This window comes from Peromyscus eremicus, chromosome 2, assembly GCF_949786415.1.
Source record: "Peromyscus eremicus chromosome 2, PerEre_H2_v1, whole genome shotgun sequence".
NCBI classification, from domain to species: domain Eukaryota; kingdom Metazoa; phylum Chordata; class Mammalia; order Rodentia; family Cricetidae; genus Peromyscus; species Peromyscus eremicus.
The window spans coordinates 142,899,388-142,913,309 of NC_081417.1; the positions used below are offsets into that span (position 1 = coordinate 142,899,388).

Below are 13,922 nucleotides of genomic sequence, written 5' to 3' on the forward strand. Positions count from 1 at the left end.
ATAATTCCCAAATCCAGGAGTTCTAAAAATCAAAAAGTTTATCACTAAAGCTTATTTGTTGAAAATTTCTGGCTGTTTACAACCTTCATTTACCCACATTAGAACAAATATTATGTTTTTGCCATAGAAATAACATGTTTGATTCAGGCACAGTGGCACATGCCCATAATCCTTGCACTTGGGTAAAGAAGGCAGGAGACACCTAGGCTACATAACACCACCAGCCTGAAGTACATGACTCCCCATCTCAACAACAGCAACAACACAATTACAAAATTATAGTCGGGTATGGTGATATTTTGTTGTACTCTAATAAAACTTGCCTGAAGATCAGAGGACATTGCCAGCCACAGAGTTAAACATAGAGGCCAGGCAGTGGTGGCATACACCTTTAATCCTAGTACTTGAGAGTCACATGCCTTTAATCCCAGCACTTGAGATCTCATGCCTTTGCTACTAGAATTTGGGAAGTACACACGCCATTAATCCCAGCACTAGGAAGGAAGTGAAATGGCTGGGCGGAGAAAGGCATATAAGGCGTGAGGAGACAGGGACTAGGCCCTTTCAGCTAAGGCCTCAGAAGCATTCAGGCAGAGGATTCATGGAGCTGGCAAGGTGCAAAAAGGCTGTGGCTTGTTCTTTGTCTCTCTGATCTTTCAGCATTTACCCCAATATCTGGCTCTGGGTTTTTATTATAAGACCATTTAGATTTCGTGCAACAGTAGGGCAGTGGTGGCTCATGCCTTTAATCCCAGCACTTGGGAGGCAAAAGCAGTGGATCTCTATGAGTTCAAGGCCAATCTGGTCTACAAGGAAAGTTCCAGGATGGCCAGGACTATACAGAACCCTGTCCTGAAAAACAAAAAACAAACAAAAAAAATAAACTATATATTCTGTATATAATATTTTAGAATGCTTGTGGTTGGATACATTTATATTTGCACAAAATTTGATTCAGTAATAATAAAGCTCAAGCACTGAATAACATGTTTATCCATAAAAGCTATTAGTACTTGCAATAATTGTGTATATAGCAACCACAGCACAACTGGCAACTACTGTTCTATAAAGCAAGTTAACAGATATTTCAGTTTGTTCTGAAGGAACAAAGAGAAAAGCTGAGTAACTGACATTTATTAAATCCTGATTCAATTACTGATTCTTTGATCTCTCTGTGTGTGTGTGTTTATGTAACATGTACATACATGAGTGTGTGAGTTCCATGGCATGCACGTGGAGGACAGAAGTCACCTCAGGTGTCAGTTCCTTGGCTTGTACCTTATTGAAAACATCTCTCGTTTTGTCTTTGCCCACACTTGAAGGAATTCTCCTGTCTCTGTACCCACCTCCCTGCAGGAGGACAGGGATTACAGCAGCTAATGCAGCCAGCTTTGTATGGGTTCTAGGAATCTGAATTCAGGACTGAAGTGCAGGTACTTTTACCCCAAGACATTGGGTAATTTTGTTTTCAAACATAATTATAGGGATAGCTGGACCTAGTATCAGAAATTCAGCCTACCCTGGGAAATCTGGTCATAGAGAGGATATATAAACAAAATGATTTTATAGTTATAAAAGTAACGACACGCTTAAGTCTCAAGATCTTGACAGATTCAGGGAGGAAAAAATAAGACTGACAATTTTCCTACCACTTCATTTCCGTCCACAGAATGGTCCTGAGAGTGGGTCTTGTTTTTAGCAGCCCCACACCCCACATGAAGCAAATGTAGGCTCTGGCTCTGAGATTCAAAAGCACTCACCTCCACCACACACTCAAAGACTGTGTCATCCAACAGGGAGACCTTGCAGTGCATGTCTCTATGTCTCCGGACGGGCTTCTGCGAAGCCTCGGGCTCTCTTTCTGCTTTTGACTCGGGCTCCTCCTTCACGCCTGCTCTGGAGCACTCTTCAATCCCTTCTCCTTCCTTTGTTTCAGAATCCGGATCCTCTCGGTGTTCTTCCTGAGCTGGCTGCACATCCACGACACCAAGTCAGTGAAAAGGCATTCACAAAACAGGCTACACACACTCCTACCTACAGTAAGTAGTACCCCCACCAATAAAAATATGAATAGAGAGAAATTATTAAAACAAAAATAAGTTGAGTTATATTAACTAATTCTTTTTTTTTTTTCCTAACAGGTATTATGATTTCCTCAAAGATGTTCAGACTTGACTATTCTTAATTTTTTTCAGGTAGAAGCCTATCAAATCAGTAAGTGACTGTGGGACACCAATCTACTGCTCTTGGCATTATATAATATATTCTTCTGACTGTAACATTATATGAGATATATGGTCATCAAATTTTTGTTGCCTCTATCTCATCATCCTCCACGTTAGAAAGGTAGCCCTGTGAACTGTGAATAAGATGATTTGTCACAGGCTTTAAATTTTATAAACAGCTAAAAGAAGCTCTTGAGGCCTCGTACCCTCTACATATCTGCATTAAGAAATGAAGGTAACCAGGCTAAAAACTGTGGCTCCACCCCAACTGCTCCCTACTTTACTACATCCAAACTCGGGTGAAGGAGGAGGGAAGACCGAAGATGGCGTCCTCCGGCAATCATCCAGTCACCCAGTGTGACACATGAAGTCATAGAATATTTTAGCATATATTTTCTTACTTTTTTTTTTTTTAAGACAGCTAACTAGCCTCAAACCTGTAGTTCTCCTTCCTGCCTCAGTCTACTGAGTGCTGGGATTAGGGGACACACTGGACTGTTTTCTTTCTTTCAACACAATAAATCTATTGAGAGTTTTAACTAAATTCTATGAATTCGTTCCTTCCAAAACAATACATGGTTGACACTTATTAAAAAAAGAAAGAAAAAAGGATTGAGTTGCTTGCCTGCTGTATTAGATTCAGGGAGTGGCTGACAGGCTTGTATGTAGCCTTCCTCCACCATCTCTTGCAGCCTCAGAGAGGCCTTCTGAGCTATGACATTGGTCCTGTCCCTCTGGACTGTGTCTCAGTCACCCCGAGTGCTGCTCCCCCCGCCTGCACGTGGGCGGTCACCATGTTTGCAGCAGCACGCCCTTTCCTCTGAGCCATCTCACGGCCCCCATTTACAGTTTTTAACTTTCCAAGGGACATCTATCCTAGAACCTGGCTTAAACAGGTGTATCTCTGTGAGTTAGAGGCTAGCCTGGTCTACGTAACAAGTTCTAGGCTAGGCAAGTTTACATTGCAAGACCTTCTCTCAAAAACAAATAATAATAATGATAATAATAACAAACAAACAAAGCCTCATAGATAAGGCTAGGGAGATGGATCAGTCAGTAATTTGCCATGCAAGCATGAGGGCCTGTTATTCTTCTGTGATTTGCAGTCCCTACTTTGATTCCATAGATCTCATTCATAACTACTGTGGTGGTTTGAAAGAAAATGGCCCCCAAAGGGAGTGGCACTATTAAGAGGTGTGGCTTTGTTGGGATGGGTGTGGCCTTGTTGGAGAAAGTGTGTCATTGTGGAGGCAGGCTTTGAGGTCTTATATATGCTCAAGATACCTCCCAGTATCTTAGACCACTTCCTCTTGCCTGCACTCTGCCATGTCCCACCATGATGATAATGGACTGAACCCCTGAACTGTAAGTGAACCACCACAATTAAATGCTTTCCTTTATAAGAGCTGTCCTGGTCAGGGTGTCTGTCTCTTCACAGCAATAGAAACCCTGAGACAACTACTAAATAGTGAATCTCGGTTTTATTGTTTGTGTGTATGCATGATTCACGTATGTTATGTGCATGTGAGTGCACATTTAAGGAGTTGGTTCCTGACTTCTACCTTGCTGGAGGCTGGGTCTCTCTTTTCTGACACTGCACTATTCAGTCTAACTGACCCACAAGCTTCCAGGTGAGTCTCCCGTCTCCACCCCTCATCTTTCCAGAGGAATGCTGAGATTATAGATGTGTGCTACCACATTAGGCTTTTCATGAGGGTTTTAGGGATCTGAAATAGGTCATCAGGCTTGTGCAGCAAGCCTTTTTACCCACAGAGTCACCTATCCAACCCTGGGTCTTGTTTTTAATATTGTTTCACTAACAGCAAGTACCTATTATGATTTCATCCCAAAGTCAGCCTTTGGCATTCTGAATATACAAGTAACAGTTCTAGAAATACATGTAATAATTTTAGAAAAGCATAACAAAACTATATACCCCAAACTTTAGACTTTCACAGAGGCACACACAGGCCTTAAACTGTAACAATCCAGATAATGTTCAAAGCTACATAAGTAAACTCTGAACATAGCTCCTACTTTGTAAGCAGTAAGGCTGAAAACCATTAAGATTCCTAGAAAACACAGTTTGAGTTATACTAGTAGGGCTTTTACATGTATTTTGGACAAAATAACAGTTTATGTTTAATTATACTGTGACAAAGTTAAAGCCCTGCATGAATAAATACTACAGAAGGGGCCAATGAGATGGCTTATCAGGTAACAGCACTTGCTGCCAGGCCTGGTGACCTGAGTTTGATTCCTAAAGGTCATGCTGTGGAAAAAAAGAGACTGACTCCCCAAAGTTGTCCTCTGGTCTCCATATGCACACTGTGATACACTGTAGAACATGCATGCATACACATGCACACAAATAAATAAATGTAATAAAAAATTTAAAACTACTACACAAGGGATGGAATTAACATTGCAGTACTGTGTTCCCTAGAGCATATAGCCCAAACAAGGCAGGCATAGCTCAGATCTATCACATACCCTGGGATGGCCTGATCCATCACATGGATTAATGAAGATTTTTACGAAAGGGCCACCCACCCCTAACTTCACCAAAATGAACTTGAAACCACCTCACTTCTTTCGTGCTCCCTCCTTAAAACAAATTTGTTCCATTGTTACAGCAAGATAATATATGGACTGAATAAACTCACTGGATGGTTTTCTTTCATTTCCTTGATTTATAGAGGTTTTTTTTTTTTTTTAAAGTCAGGTTTCAACTGATTAATTTCTTTAGAGCAGAAACTCTTAAGGTTATTTATCACTATCAATGCCCTAAGTCAACTGGCTCATAAGAAATAACACCAAATATTCTTCTATAAAAAGTACAGCATGCAATGTATCTTCATTAGACTCTCCCCACAGTCGACCGCCTTACCTGTGTTTCTATACTGCTTAATGAATGAAGATCCAGAGATGGGTCTGTTTTGAGTTCAGGTTCAGGAGCTGCAATAGGGGCCTTTAAAATGACATCTTCATCAAGGCTGGTTCCAAATTCTATCTCCTTCTGGCCTCCTTCACCTTTTTCTTTATCTGACTCTACTTCTCTGCCTTCTTCTTCAGAAACCTGAGACTTGGGCCTTTTGAGGAATGAGGAGAGCAGTCGTGACAGGCCTCTGCTTTCTGACGTCCGTTCCTTGTTCTTGGTCAAGTCTTCATGTGTCGGAGTGTCCCCATTGGATGCTTTCAGCTTCTGCTCACACTGATTACCGCCCTCAGCTGCCGGTTGGGAAGCTTCTTCCAGCTGAGTTTCTTGTCCTGAGTTTGTGGCTCCCTCACCTTCTTCCTTCTGTTGATGGTGCTGAGAATTCTCAGCTTCAACCACTACACTCTTCTCTGTTGTCATGATGTCCCTATTAAAAGGAAGGGGGGGGGGCTATTATAAGCAAAACACATTGCTGGAGGCCAAAACCCTAAACCTCAAAAGACTAATATATTTGAATTTAATCACCAACAGAATTCCAATCCATTAAACAGAAGACCTTACATTAAGGCACAAAAATATTTTACCTATACATCCTGGATAAATTATTAATGCCTTAAGTTATGAAAGACTAGCTTAAAATAGTATCCACCAAGGCCATGTAATAAAATACACCATAATTAAATTCAGAACCGTACATAGCAAATACACCTTCATGCTTCCTAAAAGAGGGACTTATGTAGTACTGTCCTTTCACAGTGTCAATCAAAAATGCAAGATTTTCAGGAATCCCATACCCTAGAGACGATTAAATTAGGAAGTTCTGAAAATCTCTTTTGTTTTCCTTCCTCTTATTTTGTAGCACGAAGACTTCTCCATTAGAAAGAACAAACACAGAATTCTGATCATTTGCTCTCAGAGTTGACAACAGCAGGAACAAATATACAGTCAAAATGATCACAAAAAAGATGTCCTTAGGTTTCATGATGCAATACCAAAATATATCCTCTTTCAGAGGCATCGGATTTTAGCTCTTCAAAATAATTTTCTTCTGAGAAATATGATTTTGAATGCTCAGCATTTTTGAAAGTAGGAAGTGAAACCATTATACTGGGGTGAGAAATCAGGGAAATGCTCTAGGGGAAATCTAGAAAGCCAATGTTGATTCACTTTAAGGGAGAAGGCAGGCTACAGACTCACTGATATAGTTGGAACTTGATGGCTAGAGCCTTTCGATGTCAGAGCTCCAGTATTAGTACTCAAGTCTCTGCTCCAGTTTAGACGTCAAGTCTCTGAGCGAGGCCTCCCAGGCACTCCAACTAAAGTAGCATTTCTAACATAGCCTGCCAACCCTACAACACTTCTGACCTTGTCGACCTGTTTGCTGCCCTTCTTCCATACCCTTCTCCATCTACAACACAAGATTTCATGAGGAGAAGACCTTGGGTCTTTTTTTTAACAGATTCGTTTTATTTTTTATCTATGTATGTGTCAATATACATGTGTGTAGGTGCCTGGAGACCAGGGAGGGTGTCAGATCTCCTGGAGCTGGAGTTACAGGCAGTTGTAAGCCCCTCCAGTGTGGGTGCTCTGTAAGTGAAGCAAGTACTCTTAACCACTGAACCAACTATACAGCCCCTGAGTCTTTCTGAGCACTGCACACCCAATGCCTAGAGCAGGGTCTGCATATACTAACTGTTGAGTGTTTGCATGTGTGGTGTACATATGTGAGGGTGTGTGTATGTGTATGGGGGAGGCCAGAGGTCAACTTCGAGTGTCTTCCTCAATCACTCTCCACTTTATGTTTTTGAGACAGTGTCTCTCACTGAACCTGGAGTTCACTAATTTGGTTTAGCTGGCTGTTCGATGAGTTCCAGGGATCTGACTAGCTCTGCCTCCTCGTGCTAAGGATTACAGACATGTGACACTGAGCTCAGCTTTTTACATGGGTGCCGAGGATGTGAACTCTGATCCTCAGGCTTGTAGGACAACAGGCACTTTTCTGACAGACCCATCGCCTCAGCCCCTTAATAAAAGTTTGGGGTGGGTTGTTTGTTTGAGACAGGGTCTCACTGTGTAGCTCTAGCTGTCCTAGAACTCACTACGTAGACCAGGCTGGCCTCTAACTCAGAGATCTGCCTGCCTCTACCTCCCAAGTGCCACCACGTCTGGCTCATTTATGTTAATAATTTTGTTAATAAGAGGGTAACTTATTGGAATCAGTTCTCTCCTTTCACCTCATGGCTTCTGAGAATTAAACTCAGGTCAGACTTGGCACCAGGTACCCTTAGCCACTGAGCCATCTAACTGGCCAAATAAATTTTTTTTTAATGACTTAATTTCACCTGAGTACATCTGATGTCTACAAACTTCAAAGGCACCCTCTAAATTTATTCAAGCATATTCATTCATCCATCAAATACTCATCAAGCATTTAGTAGAGGCCCAAGGCTAAGTGCCAAAGATGACACAGTACACAAAACAAACAAGGTCTCTATCATAGAGAAGTTTACTCTCTCAATTCAACGTTGACACAATGAAAGAAGAGTGTAACAGAAGTCTTATTCAAGCAGGGGCCACACCTAGAAAACTGCAAACGCATGGAACAGAGCAAGGAAAGGGGGAAGCAGCTAATACTTGCACTGGGCACTGTTTTCTGTGTCAGAATTCATGTTAGGAGTCTTATCTACATTATCTCAAACCTTTCAATAACCATCCCCAAGAAAGGCAGGAATCATCTGATCTTGTAATTGAAGACATTTAAATTCAAGAAATACCCTAAACATGCTCTGTCTCATAGGATCCTAGATGCTAGGTTGGGTCAGGACTGTTAATATTTGGATAAAAAAGAGTAACATGCCCAAGTCAACACTGCTAGTAGGTTGCAAGCCACTACAAATGGTGCTGAAATAAATGAAGACATGGTAATAAAAAGAAAGCCCTTAGAAGAACCCTTACTCTGATCTATTTTTAAACATTAACAGCATTTTAAAAATAACAATATTTAAAGAAGTACATCTATTCTCATTTACTAAGTCATTGAAATGACTCTGAGCTAATATAATATGAAATGCAGTCTTTGTAAACACTGCACAAATCAATACGAAATGTGGTCTTTGTAAACACTGTACAAATCACCTACCAATCAACACTCATATTCAATTTTTTGCTCCTGAGGAACACTTATACTTTAAGAGAAATAAAATGGTCACCATCTTCATATTAGGAATAGAAAACACCTATATCCCAAATTACTTTTCTTCAAACTCCAAAGTAATTAAACAACACAGAGAGAAAACTTGGATGCTGAACCTCTGTTTTTGTGCAAGAATAACAAGAGCACCATGATATTCTCTTTGAAAAACTAAGCAAGGAAACTTGAGAATGGCACGCTATTGTCCATGGGTTGCACATACAGCTTTGCATCTGTCTGACCGAAAGGGAACAGAAATCATCTCTGTACTAAAATTTTCTGACACGGAAGACTTTATACCAGCTTCTCTCATTAAGACTTTCAAAACACTGCAAACCTGTTGTGAAAGTTTTAGCAGGCATGAAAATAACTTAGCCTTTGATAGTCCTGAACTGACAGCTTTACTAGATATTTATTCTTGTGTTCCAGGGCTTTTTCTTCTTCTAGTTTTAAAAACAAAAACATCTTCTATGGATATTCCTATAACTGCCTGCAGAGGAAAAGGCATCTTCTCTATCATAAAGTACCGAATAAGTACTCTAGTTGTTACACACGCACCGACAGTCACAATCCACATGTTATCTACGTGCTTGTTAAACTTCAACCTGCACACAATCAACCAGTAGTAATCTTGTTAAAATACAGATTTGAGTTCAACCCATTTGGAACACAGCCCGAGATTCTGTCTTCCTATCAAGTTTGTTGCTCATGCTACTAGCCCACTGAAAACACTTTTAAGTAGTTAAGCAAAGCACAAATCCCACAAACAGTCACTTCAGGAAGGTACTTCAAACTATCTAAAGAATAAAAACAGCAAAGAGCCACTTCCAGAAAGTGGAACATGAACAGTGGGAAAGCTTTACTCAACAAATGCTTGCTAAACTAATACAAGAAGCAAACAAAGCCCCGTGTTATTAAGCATGCAAACAGAAGCATTAACACTCTTTAGAACTCAAAATCAGACCTTGGAATTTTTTTAACCACAGAAGTGTGGCAATGCCACATTTCCCATGCAGACATGACACTTGCCCAGATTCAGCATTCTGAATATCTCCTTTCATAAAATCTCTTTACCATTAAGACACCATGATTAAGACATACAAAGAATTGTAGAATAACAAGGATAAATAAAGAATCGATACACCTTGCCACAAAATTGGATGTATAGTTTTTAAAAATGAGTGGGGTGTGGTAGCACACACCTTTAATCCCAGCACTCAGGAGACAGGGGCAGGCCAGAGAAAGTTTGAGCCTAGCCTGATCTACAGAGTGAGTTCTAGGACAGCCAGGGCTACACAGAGAAACCCTGTCTCTAAAAACAAACAAACAATAAATAAGTAAACAAATAAACAAATAATTGTTTGTGGCTTTTTGAGTCTCATATAGCCCAGGCTAACTTCAAACTGTGCATGTAGCCAAGGTTGACCTTGGACTCCTGATCCTCCTGCCTCTATCTCCTGAGTACTGAGACTAACAGTGTATGCCACCAATTCAGCTCAATAAATCATTATTTTTCAGTAGCTCAAACTTGTCCTGGAAAATCAGTGATGCACACAATCAAGTTCTTCAGGTTACAGAGACAGGCTGGATAGTCAGAGGAAGCTACAAAGTCAGCAGCAGAACCAGGACATCCTCTATAGTCAGACTGCTGAATGAGGCTATTCTCATTCTAGATACAAAGTCCAAAGGAAAGTATCTATTTACTTAATGTCACAAAGAGATCTTTTGATTGTTGTAAAGGAAAAAAAAAATCAGTACAACATTGAAGACAAAGTGATGAGCCCCCATTCAGACCCAATCTTAATCCTTCAAACCCTGAGAATTATACAGCATCTGGAATCAAAGATACATTTGTCCTAACAGTGTGCACCTGTTATCTTTAGGCAAATCAGATCATTAAAAGCCCCATACTAAGCTGATCAAGAAGGTCAAATGAGGTCTTTCCTTTTTTAAAATCTTTAATTAATACAGTTGGTGTTCCATTAATGCTTTTCAAATGAAAAACTTTGTGAAAACAGTACAATTTGGTAGCATTTATAAAAGCTTTCCTTATCATCCACATTTAAGGATAAAGTTGAATGATGTAATTATCTGTTTTACTCTTCAAATTAGTTCACAGAGTATCTACCCATGTTTACTGAGTGCTAATCAGGTGTAAGGTTTGGGCTTGGGTCTCTAATACACAATTCTAAAGCAGAGAAGAATATATAAACAACTAAAACTAAAAGGTAAAACCTACTGTTTAATCTGACAAAGTATTCTGAGTGAAATAACAACTATCAAATAACAGAGAACACTCTAAAGTAAGAGCTTACTAGAGTGACCAAGAAAAACTTTTAAGGATGAATTCAGACATCAATAGACAAAAACCTGAGGTTCATGAACAAATGGAATTCCAGGCAGGGGAATTAACATTAGTAAGAACGTTATAAGTCCTTAGGAACCAGCAAGATCCCCAGACTGGACTGGAATAAGATCGCAATAGGGAAGTAGGAAGATGTACAGTTAGAAGAGAGCTATCATTTAAAATTAGATTTCAACTGAAATAAAGCAGCTAGCATTCATTATCTACTTGACGCCACACATTATCTTATAACCATTCTGTAGACATGCTTATTTCCCAGATAAACAGCCTCTTCAAAACTTAAAAAAGATGCTTCAATTCAGAGTCAACCTGTACTTTAATAAAAATTTAATAAACCAGGGAGTGGTAATTCTATTGTAAATTCTCAGGCTAGTAATTGTCTGTAAAAACCTGGCTGCTCGGATGTTTCTGCCCCAGAGCTGTACTCTCTTAAAGAAACGCTGATTGTTGGGATGGTTTATTCCAGCTAGCTAGCCAGCATTATTTCTAATGCCTCCAGTTTGAAGCCTCACACATGGGTACAAATTTTTCTTTCGATGAGATATATTTGAAGAAGGAACAGGGAGATAAGGAGATGACAGTTTGTAAAGACTTGATTATGCTAAATACTTTGTCCTGAAAGCAGGAGACTCTCTGAAGGTCTCTAAATAGGAAGTGAATAAAAAGTGGAGACCGAGAGAAACGCCACAAATGGCTGGGTAAATTCAGGTTATCAGTGTATACACACAATGGGGATCCCTAGAGAAGTTGAAACTAATACTGAGTAGAGAATGTGCAAAGCTTGAAACCAGCCTTAAGAATTATCGCTGCCCTAGTCTCCCCGGCTTTATTCCCAGTTCAGTGCTTGTCTTTAGCACAAGCACTTGGCGTTCTGATCCTAAATGCATTTTGTAATGTATCTCCCTTGGCCCACTCTGATAATGACTGAAGACACAGCATGCTGAGCACAGTGGCACAGGCCTGTAACCCCAGCACTTGGGAGGCTGAGGCTGGAGGGCCTATGAGTTCAAGTTCAGCCTGGGCTACATGGTGAAAGAGCCTGTCTCAAACCAAGACTAAAACAAACAAAAGACATACAGCAATGGAACCAAACTAGGAGAGAGCTCCTGCTATCTGAAAACACAGTGGTCCTCAATTCCCTGGTTTTCCCAGCTCAGTAAGTCATTAGTCAAGCCATAAACCTAAGTGTCATCCATAGTCTTCTCGTCCTTCCCAGCCCCATCTGTAACATTTATAGGGTCACTTGGGACACAGAGTCGGTGGTCCATCGTGTTTGTCAAGTCTACACCTCTAGCTCCCTCTACAGCCCCTGACAGGATCTGGCTTCTGCCCACCTCACCAACCTCCAGTATAACAACAGCTCACAAGGAAAATATCTAAACTCTTGACTGAACAGTCCACAAGAGAAATACAATTCTAAGAAATACAATTCTAAGCTTTAGCCGCATTTCTAAAGCCTCAGAGCCAGAGAACACATTTGACAATTCACTATGTATTTTACCAATGTTACAATGTTACAGGCACGTGGTAACCAGAAGGCTACACTAGTGAGACTGGACTTCACTCTCCACCCAGAAGACTCTAGAAAGAATCCCTCAGTTCACAGCAGCTATATGACTTAAAACTTCCATTCAGTTCTGATAGTTCAAAGAGAATGCATTTACCAAAGAAAAGACAGAATAATGGAATTTAAAGCTGACACAGGTAATTCTTCCAGGAAGAATTCACTAGTCCCTGGAAATTATAAAGACAGTTTCATTTACATAACTCCTCCCAAAAAATCCTAATAATCAAAGACATTTAATAACTAAATGGTCTACTTAGGAACTCAGCTTATAACCATCCTTTACTAGCCACAGGGGATGGGATCTAGGATTCTTTAAGGATAACCAAAATCCACAGATACTCAAGTCTCTCATTCAAAACAGCACAGTATTTACATGATTCCTACACGCATCCTCCTAATTTTTATATTATTATTTTAAGTGTGGGGGAAGGCATGTACCTCCAAATATATGTGGGTAAAGGTCAGAGGGCAATTTTGAGAAGTTGGGTTCTCTCCTTTCACTGTGGGCTCTAGGGATAGAACTCACGTTGTCAGGCTTACAAGGCAAGTGCTTTACACACTAACGATCTCACTAGCCCTCCTACATCTTTTAAACCACCTATAGTTAGCTTACAGAACCTTACACTGTTAGCATGTGAATGCTAACAGTTGCTATCCTATATTGTTTAAAGTAATAAGGAAAAAAAAGTTTAGTATGGGCGAGATTTTTCCAGTTTTTGGAAATAGTTGAACTGTAAAACTAGCAGACATGGAGACTAGACTATGACCAAAAACATTCAGTCAGAAGATGAGTGCACATGTGCCACGGAGGCCGGAGAAAGGGCTCTGTCAAGTGGGACTTGACTTCATTAACTGAACTCAAGGCTTTCTTCCAGGGCCAACATTTTACAAACAGAAAGGAAGTAGGAAAGGAAACAAAAGGGTCATTAGAGTAGTAATACAAACGAGTTATTTTAAAAGTTTACATTGTAAAGTAAGAGTTACCAATCAGATTAGGAGAATTACGAAAAAAAACAAAAACAAAGGATAAAGGCCCTTTTACCTCTCCACTCAAGAAAACGCAATCCTGGGACATTCTTTCAGACAGAAAAAAAAAAGTTCAAACATTGAAATTTTAAGAATATGCTAGAAAACAGCTTGTTTCCCAGTAAAATCAATTCTCCCAAACCACAGGAAAGTGTCTTTCCTTTATAATTCAATTTAAGTGCACTAAACAGCACTTCTGGGGGGGGGGGGGGGAAGAGACGCATCAATGTGGTTTTCAAAATAAAAAAGGTAATCCTCCCTGTCTCCTCTTGAAATTATTTTGAGTTTAAATGACTCTTTAAGACTTATCTGCCATACTGCATGAATCAGGGGTGATACTCAGCATGAACAGGTTGTTTTCAACAACTTGATTTTAATTTAAGCCATTTCTATGGTGACTAATACCGTTGGATCAACTCATTCAAAGATATTTTTTAAATAAACAGATTCCTACTCATCTTCTTCTAAGAACAAAAAAAAAATGTCCTATATTTCTCTGTAGAACTCCAGCTTGTACTTAAAAATGTCTAGGTACATTCTAGATATAGTAATACTCTAGCTTTCCAAGAAGAATATCTCTAGCCTGTCAACTGAGGAAGAAGTGAGAGAAA

The 13,922-nt window shown here is 39.9% G+C and overlaps 1 protein-coding gene across 1 annotated transcript in view; it reads right to left on the reverse strand.

Annotated features, from left to right (window-relative positions):
- Nucleotides 1-13,922, reverse strand: part of Epb41 (erythrocyte membrane protein band 4.1) — a 161,832-nt gene that overhangs the window by 83,955 nt on the left and 63,955 nt on the right. Inside the window, exons 2-3 of the mRNA XM_059255082.1 lie at nt 5,116-5,590; nt 1,761-1,970 (exon numbers count right to left, since the gene is read on the reverse strand). Coding sequence (XP_059111065.1) covers nt 1,761-1,970; nt 5,116-5,583 — 678 coding nt within the window. The 5' untranslated portion in view covers nt 5,584-5,590. The remainder of the gene's footprint in view (nt 1-1,760; nt 1,971-5,115; nt 5,591-13,922) is intronic.